This window comes from Rhipicephalus microplus, chromosome 7 (assembly GCF_043290135.1).
Source record: "Rhipicephalus microplus isolate Deutch F79 chromosome 7, USDA_Rmic, whole genome shotgun sequence".
In the NCBI taxonomy this organism is placed as follows: Eukaryota; Metazoa; Arthropoda; class Arachnida; order Ixodida; family Ixodidae; genus Rhipicephalus; species Rhipicephalus microplus.
The window spans coordinates 43,837,554-43,853,599 of NC_134706.1; the positions used below are offsets into that span (position 1 = coordinate 43,837,554).

A 16,046-nucleotide genomic window follows, 5' to 3' on the forward strand; every position below is an offset into this window, starting at 1 on the left:
GTTTAGTTTACCGGCCACAAGTTTGGCCAAATAAACAGTTTCATGTTCGACCTATAGCCTGCGCCCTTCGTTCAGGTCATGGCTCCATGACAGTATGTTATTTTTTAAAAAGTTTTTCTGGCGGACGCAATTGACTTCATGACCTACTGTGAGAGTTAAAATGACAACTGGTGGAGATATCAGTTTGTGTCCTTTGTAAGGGGAAGCTAATCGAAAAGTCATTTATTCATGATATTTACAGGGGAATTGACAAGTGAGATCAAGGGTATAAAAAAATTTGTTAGAACTTCACCTATTCTTGTGAGTGAGAGGTGAAACTGACGTCGGAACCGCACAGCAAACTCATGTTAGAAAAAAAGATCAAGCTTGGAGCCTTCTATAAAATGCCCAACAATGGCCTTTATGCAATTTGGACGTTCCTTCAATTGAAGCATTGGCTTTGAGAACATCATGGGGCCTTTCTGGTACTTCATTCTCCTCATTGGAGCAGGTAGGTTTTGTGCTCTTTTTTGGAATTTCCTTATTTGACAGCATAATTAGGAGGCAAAATATAGATCAGAAAAGGTTGAAGTTTTTATACGACACTTCAATATAACGTAACATAGACGCGCTTTTAAAATGCTGGACATGTAATATAGCACGAGACATTTACACACTTCTTTTGAACATGAGTTAAATAATTGGGAAGACTATTTCTGGTGCATTTATTTTTTCCCATTGTGTGCTACTAACGCTGAATTTTCTACTGGCCATTTTAATTATGTTTGGTGGTCAGCTGCCCTAGGTATGCATTTAGTAGCGGGTAAGATGACATGCAGCTCATGTAGAAAGAATTACTGACACGTTTCGAAGTGTATTGTGATATACTTCGTTAGGTTTTATTGTCGAAGTGCTGACCCAATTATTATTTTCATGTCTCCACCATCATGGTTTATTTCTGCGCTCGCTACAATAAGCGTGACACTATTCATAAATTAAATATTCGATTGCATTTACCACCACGATTAGGCACCGGCTAATGCGTTAAATTGCTGTCCTAACTTGCGCAAGACGCCAAAATTTTCCAAAATAATTTAGATAATGAGTGAAGTGCTTGCATCTTTAACTTCTCAACAGCCAAATACTTCTCAGTCAAGAAGCCGTACTGCATTTCATGATGCATTGAGTATTATGGTTTCAAACCAGTTTTTCAAGAAATAAACTAAACACGTAGTCACAGCTTAAAGAAAAAAAACCATGAAATAGCAGGGAAGTCGATTATGCTAGTGTGCGTTCTCTACAAGCTGGCGTAAAAAAGAACATTCCCTATTTCCAAAAGTTAGGACTAACTTCTTCGTCCCAAGATCAGTAACAGGAAACGTTGTCTGCATTTGTATTACAATGCCAAAATATTTTATTAAGTCTTGTCACACAATCAAAGCAAGGACATTTTTTAAAAGAAATTGTAGGTTGAGAATCTCTTCTCAAAAGCAGGGGGCTTTATTTTATGTGTATGCTTGATCAAACTTAAGCAGTCTTCGAAAGGTCGATCAAACTTAAGCAGTCGTCGAACTTTTCTTGGGGTGTAGCGGTGCCCGTAAAAAAAGCATAACTAGACTGAAGTTGAAGTATTGGCTTACACTACGTGCTTTAAAATCTTCTGGTCATATTCTAGAACTGTTGGAACGTCAAATTTGTATCTTGCCGTGAATAATACTTTAATTATATTGCTGCTGAAGTAATTTAACTAAAAATTGTTGCAGTATTCAATAAACATCGCCTATTCTGGAGCAGCATATCTTGTTACAGATAAGTCTTCATTGTTACTGCGTACGTGGATGAAAACATGCAATCTTTTCAGTGCCGTGCATTATTTGCTTTTTCTCTCCTGTAACTATAACAGAGCTAAATTTTTCATTTTAACAAGTTTACTTCGTTTTTTTTTCTGTAGTGGCCTTGGGGGACGAAGGAATCCGTAGTAAGTGTTGTTCTTTTTCTAAAGCTAAGTAACAACAAATTTACCCTGGAGTAGCGACTCTAAGTTATGCATGAAGTTACCATGCGTTGAGACATATTTTGTGACTGCCTATTTGTTTATATCAACGTAATGTTATTTGCAGTGCGTGCTGGTTGAGTTGTGGAGGAAAGGCAGCCATGTTTTCATTTCATCAACTTGACGTGCGAGAACTCACGCTGCGCAAAGAGACACAGTCGTCGAAACCGTTCGTTTCTGAGTAAAGGGCCTCGCTAAAACATATTGGATTTACTAGGCTGCACTATACGCATAGCTAAAAAAAATACATGCTCTCGGCGCTATATACCAACAGTATCGATGGAGTCCTTGATGTAGGCGCTGATGAGTTCCGGATTATTTTTGGACGAAGCCGTAATTAGCGAGATGCAAAAAAGCTTATTAGATGCACTAATGACGTGTTATAGACCGCCGCGGTATAGCGGAAAACAAAAGTAATGCAGTTCTGTGACGTGACCTTTTCAGAAACACCATTAGGATCAGTTTGTACAACTTTTGCTTTCAACATCAGTGGAAAAAAGAGATGAAGGAAGTGAAAACAGGGAGGACAACCAGGCGGGCGTCCTGTTTTCTACCTTGCATTTTGGGGAAAGGGGTTCCGAGAATAACGAAAACAAAGAGGGAAGAAGCAAGAAAACACAGTCGGGTGCATGTGATAGACCGTTTACCAAAGGGGACATACTTCGATATTGTCGCTATACTTCACAGACCAGAAGGGCTACGCAAAAATACCCATATTTTTTTCTTTTCCAGCAGCGGGAGGGCCAATATAAGGTTCATGTAGATTGGCGACTTGCGAGTTTATGATCACGCACATGGTGGCTAGCATCATATAAAAAAATCACAGCATATACATGGAGTGAATGATGATGAGTGGGGCGAAGCGTCCGTCAACCCGTTCCGTTTGTCCGTTCGTTCTTGCTTCCATCCGTCGGTGTGACCATACGTGCGACAATACAAGTGTCCGCTCATCGGTCCATCTCTTCGTGCATCCATCCGAACGTCCGTCTGTCCATCCATCCGTGCATCTTTCTAGAAAACACTCAAAATACCTCCATCTCCCATCTAGCAACCCCTCTGGCACATACCCGTTGGGTATGTGCCACTGGTGGTTACATACATACATACATACATACATACATACATACATACATACGTACATACATACATACATACATACATACATACATACATACATACATACATACATACATACACACACATACATACATACATATATACATACATACATACATACATACATACATACATACATACATACATACATACATACATACATACATACATACATACATACATACATACATACATACATACATACATACATACATACATACATACATACATACATACATACGGAGGAGCGACAGACCCGTGTCATAAGCAGCTTCGTCCTTAAAACTCTGCTCCGCCGCTGGCCATTCCACGCTTACCTCTACTGCGGGTTACTGGAAAGCCAGCAACTTTAATAAATTCATTTATGTATCGCACTTAAGGTGATAGTTTGTTCGCAATGGGTGCTACTCATATTAAAACGTGATTGGGGGTGGGTGAATGCAGAGAGACAAAGTACGCGTACGATCATCATCATCATCATCAGCCTGTCTACGTATACTGCAGGACAAAGGATTCTCCTTTGTTGCGCCAGTCAAACCGGTCCTGTGCTTGCTGCTGCCATTTTATACCAACAAACTTCTTAATCTCATCTGTCCACCTAACTTTCTGTCTCCCCTAGTCCTTTTGACTTCTCTGGGAATCCAGTAAGTTACCCTAAGTGACCAGCGGTCAATCTGTCTGCGCGCTATATTCCAGGCCCATGTCCATTTCTTCTTCTTGATTTCAACTACAATATCCTAAACCCCGTGTTTGTTCCCTTATCCACTATGCTCTTTTCTTGTTTCTTAAGGTTACACCAAACATTTTCCTTTCCGTTGCTCGCTGCGTCGTTCCCAATTTAGGCTGAACCCTCTTTTTAAGTCTCCAGGTCTCGGCTCTATAGCTAAGTACGGGCCAAATGCAGATGTTATATGCCATCCTCTTGAAGGATATTAGCAATCTACCTGTCATGATTTGATAGCGCTTGCCAAATGTGCTCCACCTCATTCTTACTCTTCTAGTCATTTCAATCTCGTGGTTTAGCTCCACGGTTATAACCTGCCCTAAGTATATATAGTATTTTTTACAACTTCAAGTGCACTACTATCTCGAAGCGCTGTTCTCTTTCGAGGTTGCTGTACATTAGTTTCATTCTCTGCATATTAATTCTAAGACCTACCTTTCTTCTCTCCTTGTCTAACTCCGTAATCATGAGTTGCAATTTGTCCCCTGAGTTACTCAGCAATGCATCATCATCGGCGAAACGCAGGTTACTACTGTACTCTCCAATAACTCTTATCTCTAACTCTTCTCATTCTAGAGCTCTGAAAACCTTTAGGCACGCGGTAAATAGCATTGTATTTTCCTACCTTACACCCTTCTTGATTAGTATTCTGTTTCTTTCTTTATGAAGCCCTATGGTAGCAATTGATCACATGTAGATTTCTTACAGGATGTTTATATATGCTTCATCGACGCCCTGATTTCGCTGTGTCTGCATGACTGCTGGTATTTCTATTGTATCAAACGCCTTCTCGTAATCTGTGAAGGCTATGTATAGTGGTTGGCTGTAGTCTTAGCATTTCTCTATTACCTGACTGATAGTATGAATGTGGTCGATTGTTGAGTAGCCTATTCGAAATCCTGCTTGTTTCTTTGGTTGATTGAATTCTAATGTTGGCTTAATTCTGTTAGAAAAACTTTTGTAAATAGCTTGTATACGACAGAGAGCAAGCTGGTCGGCCTGTAATTCTTCAAGTCCTTGCCATCTCCTTTCTCACGTATTAAGATGATGTTAACATTCTTCCAAGACTCTGGTACTCTTCCCGTCAGGGTACACCTCGCAAACAGGGTGGGTATTTTTTCTAACACATTGTGTCATAATTAAAGCAACAGAATACCAATCAAGAAGGATGTAAGGCAGGGGAACACAATCTCCCCAATGCTATTTACCGCGTGCTTACAGGAAGTTTTTAGAAGCCTAGAATGGGAAAAGTTAGGGATAAGAGTTAATGGAGAATACCTTAGTAACCTGCACTTCGCTGATGACATTGCATTGCTGAGTAACTCAGGGGACGAATTGCAACTCAAGATTACGGAGTTAGACAAGGAGAGCCGAAAGGTGGGTCTTAAAATTAACCTGCAGAAAACGAAAGTATTGTACAACAACCTCGGAAAGGAGCAGCGCTTCGAGAAAGGTAGTAGTGCACTTGAAGTTGTAAAATACTATGTTTACTTAGGGCAGGTAATAACCGCAGAGACTAACCACGAGATTGAAGTATTTAGAAGAATAAAAACGGGGTGGAGCACATTCGGCAAGCACTCTCAAATTATGACAGGTAGATTGCCACTATCCCTCAAGAGGAAGGTATACAACAGCTGTATCTTGCCGGTACTTAGCTACGGAGCAGAAACCTGGAGACTTACAAAGAGGGTTCAGCCTAAATTGAGGACGACGCAGCGAGAAATGGAAAGAAAAATGGTAGGTGTAACCTTAAGAGACTAGAAGAGAGCGGAGTGGATTAGGGGACAAACGGGGTTAAGGATATCATAGTTGAAATAAAGAAGAGGAAATGGACATGGTCCGGGCATGTAGCGCGTAGACAGGATAACCGCTGGTCATTAAGGGTAACTAACTGGATTCCCAGAGAAGGAAAGCGGGTTAGGGGGAAACAGAAGGTTAGGTGGGCAGACGAGATTAAGAAGTTAGCGGGTATAAATTGGCAGCAGCAAGCACAGGACCGGATTAACTGGCGAAACATGGGAGAGGCCTTTGTCCTGCAGTGGACGTAGTCAGGCTGATGATGATGATGATGATGATGATGATGATTATAGTAAGGTCGTGGTTGTCCCGGCTACTCTACAGATCTCTGGAAAACGCCTCCTATATTTAACTATCTGATCCATATTGTTCGTTACCTTGCCTTCTTTGTCCCTTAGTGCATACATCTGATTTTTGCCTCACCCAAGTTTCCTCATCACTGCTTTGACGCTTTCTCCGTTCTTCAGAGCGTGTTCAATTCTCTACATGTTATGCCTTCTTACATCGGATATCTTACGCTTATAATCCACTTCGAAAGCTCTGCCAACTCTATTTTATCTGTTGTACTTGAGACTATCATGCTTTGACGCTTCCCAATGAGATTCTTTTTTTCCTGGGAAAGCTTGCAAGTGTCCTGTCTAACAACCATGCCTCCAACCTCCACTGCACACTCCGTAATGATACTCGTCAAATTATCTTCCATTGTATCTACACTAAGGTTGGTTTCCTCAATAAAGGCTGAGTACCCGTTCTGAAGCGAGACTCTGAATTTCTGCACTTTTCCTTTCAGTGCTATCTGAATGATTGGCTCCTTGCGTAACAGCTTCTGTTGTTGCTTCTTCAAGTTTACACGAATGCGAAACCGCACCATTCTGTGGTCACGGCATCGTACCCTGTCAACCACTTCCACATTATGCACGATGGCTGAATGTGCACTCAATGTAAAGTCTATGTTGTTCTTACTTTCGCAATTAGGGCTCCTCCATGTCCACTTACGGTTCTCTCGTTCTTAAGAAGGTATTCAAGAACCGTAATAATTGCGTTCTGCGAGTTCTAATATCCGCTCCCCTCTGGCATATCAAGTACCGATGCCGTAATCTGCTACTGCCTGGTCTCCAGCTGGCTTACTCCCTACATTGGCATTGAAGTCTACCATCAGTGTAGTATACTGTGTTTTTACTTTATATCCGATTCCATGTCTTCATAGAAGCTTTCAACTGACGCGTCATCATGGCTGGATGTAGGCGCGTAGGCTTGTATCACCTACATCGTGTGTCTCTTATTGAGTTTCATTTGGATAACTACCACCCTTTCATTAGGGCTATAGTATTTCTCTATGTTGCCAGCTATGCTTCTGTGGATAAGGAATCCCACTTCCAGTTCACATCTGTCAGCCAAGCCACGATAGCACAGAACGTGCCCATTCTGAAGCACTGTATAGTGCCTCATCTGTCCTCCTAACTTCACTGAGCCCTACACTCTGAAAAAAAGAGGGAGTAAAAAGGGTGTCTTTCTGTCCCACAACAATAATCGTCACCTATATTGCGTTACATCCTTGCGCTATCGCCCCACAACCTGTACATTGCGGTCACGATCGGCATGCCCATTATCAGGGTTACATTGCATTCTCAATAGGAAAGTGGCCAGCGCCGAGTTTTCAAGAAAGGAAGCGCACGCAAGCCTGATGACGAATATTGTTGTGGGACTAAAATACCCTTTTTACTCGACATTTTTTTACAGTGTATTATATCCCATTTAACACCCTTTACATTCTCTAGTACTACAGCTATAGGCTTTCCTTACTAAATAAGCTTATAGCGTTAAACGTTGCCAAGTTCAGGTTCCAATGGCGGCCTGTTCGGACATAGTGATCCTTAGCACCCTCTGCCTCGTTGCAAATCTGACCACCGCCATGGTGAGTTGCTTCGCAGCCACTGGGGATTGAGGGCATGAGTTAATTGACGTATGCATGTGGGAGGTAGCGGCCAGATACTGCATCAGGATGGCCAATTCTTCTCTGTTGAGGGAGTGCGTTACCGGTGGTGCACGGTCACCGGCGAGACCGCACCCCAGACGTCCTAATGCAGTTCCATCACCACGCGAACTTTTTTTTTAATCCGGTTGGGAGCTGCGCGGCACCAGGATTCAAACCACGCACCTCTTGCTTCCGCGGCTGATGCTCTAACCACTAAGACATCACGGCGTGACACGTAATATTAACTATAGTGATTTCGATTCTACCTATATGTGCATAACTGCACACTACATATATTGAAATGCCATATCGGTGGGCGACAGAGGAGAACGAGAATGAGGCAAAATTTGCTCCTGTTTCAACCCTACCTTGAAGTCTTGGTACTTGTTTTGAACTGAATGCAAGACTGCCCTTGAGCTTCGCACCCAGAAAGCCCGCTGCCTAATTTTGGGGTGACCGTGTCGAGAAATGTTCAGTCAACAGATATCCTGGAGTTGTTCCTTCGCAATGAGCCGATGGAAGAAATGTTGAGCTCTTTCAAACATACTGATATGCATTGCAGCACACAACAGATCTTGAGCATCGCAATCAACGTGAAATCTCTCATAATATTAAGTAGTTACTGACATAACACAATGACATATGAACCGCAATCTTTTTATCTCGTAAACAAACGTACAGCTGCTATTTTCAATGAAATCGTTTGCTTGAGCTTATTCCGAGTGGTCATAGTTAACTAATGTGCAGCACCCACATGAAAGCATCTCGGCCCTCTTTACTTCATGTGTTTCCGTAGTGAAAATGCGCTGACTTGCCAGGCCACACTTTATTCAACAGCCTTCCTTCGGTTCAGCAGTCCTGCACCATAACCTTTAGTCTAGTAGACTGCCGTGGTGGCTCGTTCTGGTCCTATTTTCGGGCACACATGGTACAACTCGGGGGCGTGGGGTGAATGATAACACTATATTGGTGTTTTATTTATCATATGACAATGTTTATGGGGTGCAGTGACAAATTACACGAAAAATTTTGGTTACTTTTCTCGCGAGAAAATGAAAAAAAAAACGTAGTAGGTCCTTCACTGAACGAATTTCTTTCGCTTGCAGAAGCTTCTCAGTACACGCGGCTACAATCAGAAGGTATGGTCGAATGTTATTACTTAGGAATTCGCCAAAAGAAATTTTCAAGACAGGCACAAAGAAGGCGTGCCATTTTTGTTATCGTAGCACAAGTATCGCTTTAAAAATCACGCAGAAAATGGAAACTGGGGTGCGCTGCAGAACTCAACATTTTAGGAAATATAAAATGTGAGTGTTCATTTTCCGAGAGCAATTCATCAGTTCTTGCTTTACCAATCATTACAAAATGCTTGAATGGTGATTCGCCTGAGTAGGGATGACAACTATTTTTGAATACTCATTCTCAGTGGAACAAAGCAGCAAAACTGTAAGCTCAAGTATTTTTATTGTTAACCTAACGCTCATTTATGAACATATATAGTGAATGTGCTATATGTTCAAAAGAATGATTACTAACCTACAAGTATCCTCTCTAAAGATGTTCCTGGCTGTGGGGATTCATCAACGAAAATTGAAGGTGAGCACTTGTCTCAATGAAAAAACTTTTATTCATGCATTTCTTTTTGATAATATGCCTTTTAGAAATTATATGTCTTTAGGTCATATTACCAAACCATTTTTTCTTTCGTAAGGTAAGAATTTTGCAGCTAATAGTAACGTAGCACATGCAAGAAAATCGAGCAATGGTTTTGCTGAAAAATTGGGTATAAAATCGTGACTGCTAGTAGACAACCGACCCTCCTCTCAGAAGGAAATAAACGAAAGTAGGAACAAAGATGCTTGTAGTTGTCAACTATGAACAAATCGCTATTCACAAAGAAGATTAATGAAATAATTGAAACTAGGCATAAAATACTATTGTTTGCTGATTTCAGGTATACTTAACAACCTTAGATAACGATACAGGGATGTCCATTTGGAACGCCTTTCCGATAGCGTATAGATACCATATCTACGTAGCAGGTTCTAAAACCACCTTTTGCTCAGTCGATAAACCGCACTCTGGTCTGTGTATCTGTTAACATGAAAAATCGCTCTTTTATGAACATGTTGATTGAACACGGCGTGTGAGGCAATACATATCATTATAAGACATTGCTAAAGTACAAAGAATGACTGCTTTATGAAAAAGACGCCGTTGTGTAAGACACGGGGATGTTTTTAGTTGATTTCTTGGACATCGTGGTGGTATTGAGTGCCTGAAAATGGCCGAAATTAGACAAACAAAAGATTATACAATCAAGTAAGATTTAGAAAAAACTTGTTCAGGATCCTATCAAGAATGGCATATTAAGTTGCTGTTTTCGACGGCAAGCTTTAACGATGCTCAGTGATGTGGAGCGAGATTTTCATGCAGTAAGCTCACAAGGCCAGCACTCTGTAAGCCAATATTTCATAGTTACCGAAAATTTTGTAAAAGTAAAGGTTATACATAAATTGACATATAATTTCACTCGCGCATCGTTCACCTATCTGAATTACAATGGGCAACATCGGAACAGACGAATTGAGGCCTTTTTTGGTGGTATCAGTATAAAAGATTGGGTACTATAGTGCGTATCAAGCAGGAGGCTAATCGTAAGTTTAAGCACTGTGCGTTTCCTTAAGTTCACTTTGCTTCGTAATACATTGTATGCTTCTTTTTGTTTTTTTATTCACGCACAGCAGAAAGCTCATCATCCGTGCCAAATACAACGACAGGTAAGAACATAAAGCGGGCTGGGAATTCCAAAAAAATAGTTTGAATTGTCTACCAGAATTTAAATGCTCCAACGCAATACATTTCGGAATATACCAAAATTATATTTCGCAGTCGGCTCACAACTCCAGAACAAACTTTTGCCCAAGAACACACGAAGCCATTTTCTTGCACTTTTTAATAAAAAGCTACATAAGAATTGTAGTTATTTACACGCTCTGTCTCCAGCACTTATCTACAAATGCAAACTCAATCTTTTGATGCCTAATAACAATGCAGCTTCACAATGAGATGTTTTTTAGTTTAATTTATTTGGTACATGAATGTACTTCTTTCGTAGTGAGTAAAATAAGTTAAGGAATTTAGAATGCAGTCAAGCACTTAGATGGCTGCATAGTAAATAACGCCATCTGAAGAGTTGACGTCTGGTATAATATCACTTATTATAAATCGCCTAGGTTATTATCGTATATTATATCGTGTTTATATGGTTTATCTATTAATAAATCGTTTTTAGTTGCATCATTTACTATATCGTATATTTATTATAACTCGCCTAGCTCGTATAGGGTTGGTCACTGTGCCGTTGTGTGCAAAACGCCCGTCTCAAATTCGAAGGGTCTAACTCATCCACGCGCCCGAGTCGACTGGAATGTGAAAGCAGCCTTCTTTATGTCTTGCTTTTCTGATGATGTGTTCATAACGTCACGTACCCCTTCGAAAGCTTTTAGCACCTCGCATGGTTTTAGCGTTGGCGTTGTGATCGGCCCCGTAGAGTTGCCTCTGTATTGCTACCTGGCGAATGTGCGAGATTAAAAATTGGCCCAAATCTACATGTTACACTGTAAATGTCGTCGAAAGACGATAGTATTGCGTCTGGAGAGAGTGAAAAAAAAACGTTTATTGGATGTTCTGTGCAATAAAATCGGTTAATGGTATTCTGAAGGCACTGCGTTAGAGTGCCTCGTGCGTGTAACGGAGGCGAACAAGCGAATTTAGGCACGTTAGGCACGAGCGCCATCTGGCAGTTCTCTTCGAAAACGAAGGCGTGCGCCACTGCGGAGAAAGATGTGCGCCGGTCACGGAGGTAATAAGGTGTAGAATGCGAAGCGACGGGCAGGTGCCACCACCATGCCATCGTAGCAAAGTGTTGGAAGCACCTTCTTGAGCATCACGTTGCACTGTCAGCGCAGCGCGTTAAACGCTACAGTCCTTAGAGTGTTTTGTGTGTGTCCACTTTCAGTATAAAGGCAGACATACAAAACATAGACATGTTGTTATGGCACCTCAGATATGTGCAATATTTGCTTTTTTAATCGACAATTGCACAACTATGAACGCTAAACCTTGAGCAATATTGGTGGGCCCTGACGATGGGGTTGGCCATTTGGTACCGTTTGAGGTATCGTTAGGGCAGACAAACAGACAATTGTACAAGCAGACAGACCAAAATTTTTCCGTCGAAGGTCCCCAAGAAAGACTATCGTCTTTAAAAAAGCCACCAGGCTTGAGCGGTAGGCGCAGCACAATCACATCGAAAGGTAGGAGAGCTGCCTTTCAGAACCTTTTCAAAACACTCGTTGGGTAACTAATGCAGTCACACTTGCTTGGTACCCACTAGAGCATTAATAATAAGCTTTTGGGAAGTAGGCCGGCATTCGCTATGCTCTTTTTCGTCATTCTTCTGAGAAGCGTGGTATCCACTAAACACTTGCAAGGAACTCTGTGCCAATCGTCCATGCAGTGGCTGACGACGATGAGGAATCAAAGCTGAAGTGGGTATGCGCCACAGTTATTAGGGGAACAAGAACAACCTTTTGTGATAGTTTGGTGCATTGGACGGCCCACTCTTTACGGTATTCGCATTGTGCGACGACTCGCTGTTCTTTCGCTGATGTAAAACGCTTAAGTAGGATTAACGTGATCGCTTTCCCGACAAAAAGCCTACCTAAGGCAAGTTTGACAGCAACTCACAAGCACCGGTGTAGCTTGTGGTAAAATACTGGGCTGGAACCCAGCCGACCCGGGTTCGAGCCCCACTTTGTCACTGGTGCTATGTCATGCCTGCCTAAGGTAGGACAAGTTACAAGCGCAGGCGTGACTCAGTGGTAGAATATAGGGCTGGTTCCCAGCAGACTCCGGCTCAAGCCGCACTATGTCATCAAGGCAAAATCATTTTTTTTTTCTCATTTCGCGCGTTTTGGTTACGGAAACCGGCGGTGGCAGCGTCAGACAACATGCAACTGCGCGTGACCCGAAAAGCTATCTCATAACAGCTTTCGCTGTAAAAGGAAAAGAAGCAGCAAGGAGGGTAAAACAAAAATATCGCTCTTGCAGCCTGGTATTGTTCGGCTCGTTATCCTAGGCTTCTACCAATAAATCTCAAACGCACACTGTGGACGTAACCATATACACAAAGTTTACTGCAAATATAGTATCTATTGAAGCTGCAACGCATGGTGCTTGAGCAAGCTTAGAAATTATGCATTTGTTTATTTTTTGTTCTTTTTGGCACCATTCAGCTTTTGGAGCCTTAATTCGCTTTGCTGCAAGATTAAGTTCAGCAAAAGTTCAGCTGTTGCTCTCCTTTATCTTGGCCTTTTGAGGCTCAATAAATCTAATTGTCTCCAGAGGTTCACAACAATCAATTCTTTTATTCTGAACAAAATCAAAACACAAAAAACAAGGCCGCACGTGCGTACGAAGCCCGCAAGCACGAAGACTAGGCAAATTTGTGCACTACCCATCATTCCCATTGTGTATGAAAGATCGCAGTGTCTTAGTTCACTCTAGCTAGATTTAACTGGTGCCTCTGCACGGCTGTTACGTCATTTGCTTTAGGTCGCCTCATATGCCTCATGGGATCCAACGTATAAGAAGTGTACTGTTGCGTCGATACTACGGAGCCATTCCCGCAGAATACACCGCATGTACGGTCTAGAAACCTCTCATATTTTTTTTTGTCCTTGATCTGAGTGACCGCAGAAGGCAATAGTCAAGATGAGTTTTCAAGCAGCTTGGCCTGGTTTAACCCTAAGAATAAACTAGTGACACACATCACGAACATTTTGTTATCGTGATGAAAAGCACAATATTCGACCGTGAACAACTAAATAAGCTTTATTAAACGACATGCGGGTGTCTTCGTGTTAAACGGGTGGGAAAGAGGACTAACCCCGGCCATATCTCACCCTCCGTCGATCATGGTGGTGACATGTAGATTGGTGACATGTAGAATGGTGACATGTAGGTGACACAGTGAATTGTCGGCCAAACATTATGGCTGATGAGTACCTCACGCAAGCGCATCTCGTTTACTCGCCATTAGGCGGCCCTTCTGTAGGTGGACTCAAAGAGATTGCCGAAGAATGAATGAATGAACGGAACGTTTATTTCAGAAAAAGAAAGATGGCTCTGGGCCGCAGCTTGGAAATATGGGAGGAAGTGATTATTAGGTGCACAGCGTGAGCGAGTTCGCATCATCTGTTGCAATAGACGTTTTAAGAGCTACGTGCCCAGAGATAGAGGTGGCCGATTCTAAAGTGGTGGACACAATGGCCGCTCTGCTACGGCCCTTGGTAGCCCAGCATTGTCAATCTGTAATGAACCGTGCTTGGAAACCAATAACTGCCGCAGTGTGGCCAGGGCATCTGAGAGACTTTGTCTGGAGGTCGGGCTGGGGCTTGGTCCCCACGCAAGATTGGTTGCAGCGATGGCAGATGGTTCGCACTTCCACTTGCCCCAACTGCGTCATGGTAAAGACCAATCGACATGCGACGTTTGAATGTGTGGTTTCCCGCCTTTTTTGGCGTGCGGTTAATGCTGGTTTTCGGGGACAGGGTGTGCGAACTTTCGTGTCCAACGGCCGATTTCCGCGTAGCCGCTCCTCCGCTCTGTTAATAGTTGCGGGGCTGTTCAGCCTTTGGAGAAACCGATGTGAGGCCGTAGCTGCCAATTGCCGCCGGCGTGCTTTGTGGCCGATACTAGGGAGAATGAGACGAGAGATCCTCGCGTTCCGAGCCGAGGAGCTTTTCTTCCTCGGGGAGCAAGAGTTTCTGCGGCATTGGTCGTGCCCTTTCGTCAATGTGGAACACGAAAGGATAAAACTCATTTTTCGACCGACTTGGTGTTAAGCAGCGCCCATTGAGTTGTTTTATATGATTTCATTTGTTACATATCGTGTTTCATTGCATCTATTGTATCGTTATACCATTGTATCATGATATCGCATTGAGTTCTTGTGTACATATATGCCAACATAGTCACATATATTAGAGCAAATGTCTTCACTGTATCGTAGTGATGTTAGTCGTGAAATACAGATGTGCCGAGGTGTATATGCCCTGTTACTGGAATGGTATGAAGCCTTTGTGTTCTGTACATGCTATAAATAAATTTTTTCTAAACAAGCAAGTGGAGGATGTGTGTGCGTCCTCGCGAGAAAGCAGAGCAAACCCAAATGAGGTGGTTTAAACATGCTCAGCATAATTCTTGACAATTTGGACACTGAGGAAAAGTGTTTCCAATCACTTGTCTAGTTCCAAACTGTTTGTGAAGCACATGTGGTGTATGTGCTGCATTGGCCAAAACCTTGTTCAGAAATATCTCTTGGTGGCGAGTAAGTGCGCAGTTGTCGTTAAACAGAGGTGTCGGTGTAGAGCCTGTGAGAGCTTTCATTCACTGCTGGTTTTTAATTTTACCCCAATATATTTCATAAATGCTCTGCTAGAGGAGCCTTACGCAACAATTGTAGATAGGGATTCAGGAGGCCCGCCTGGTTTGGTCACGAACTGTGGTGTGAGATATTAAATGGACAGCCAAGCCCACTCACTTGCGCGGTGACCACAGGAGCAGCGCTTCGTTTCCCCCGTATGTGCCAGTAAATCCTGGTGTCCAAAAAGTTTTCGCATTGATTTCACAGTTCTGTAATTTCTTTAACTTCTTTCTTGTGACGATGGCCAGCCTAGAATTCTGCAATTATTTATTAAAGTTCTCAGCGCGAAAACTACCGACAACTAACACAAGAGACGTGGACAAGAGCAGACTTTTAACTAACCTATTACTACTACGACGCAAATATATATCCCAGTATTCTACCACTGGGCCACGCCGGTGGCACAGTGGTAGAATACTAGGCTGGCATGCGTAAAAAAAACTGTTATTATTATGGATTCAATGCGCTAGCTCACCAATTTGCTGTAGTGATTAGGTTTACTAGTAATTAGAAAAATAATGATGCTGCATGCATGTGAAGCAGGCGCCTTACCCGTTGCATCACAGTGCCACCGCATCCTACTTTTTGCGGGGTATATATCTACAATGTGATTTGTAAACCACCCGCGGAACGTCCCTTTTATGTGCCACATGCATTGATTTGAGCGTGTATTAGGTCAGCGACCACATTCATACTATCAATCAGGTAATACAGAAATGCTCAGAATATAACCAACCACTATACATAGTCTTCATAGATTACGAGAAGGCGTTTGATTCAGTAGACCACATTCATCTACCACATTCATACTATCAATCAGGTAACAGAGAAATGCTCAGAGTATAACCAACCACTATACATGGCCTGCATAGATTACGAGAAGGCGTTTGATTCAGTAGAAATATCAGCC

The 16,046-nt window shown here is 42.3% G+C and overlaps 1 protein-coding gene across 5 annotated transcripts in view; it reads left to right on the forward strand.

The window, feature by feature from the left end:
- Positions 1–340: 340 nt before the first annotated feature.
- The window catches only part of LOC119179565 (uncharacterized), a 159,702-nt gene continuing 143,996 nt past the window's right edge, over positions 341–16,046 (forward strand). For 3 of the 5 annotated variants that reach the window (XM_075869091.1, XM_075869090.1, XM_075869092.1), the window contains exons 1-4: positions 341–490; positions 1,931–1,957; positions 9,202–9,240; positions 10,389–10,424. In XM_075869091.1, coding sequence (XP_075725206.1) covers positions 451–490; positions 1,931–1,957; positions 9,202–9,240; positions 10,389–10,424 — 142 coding nt within the window. In that variant the 5' untranslated portion in view covers positions 341–450. The remainder of the gene's footprint in view (positions 491–1,930; positions 1,958–9,201; positions 9,241–10,388; positions 10,425–16,046) is intronic. The other 2 variants (XM_075869088.1, XM_075869089.1) reach the window with 2 other exon arrangements.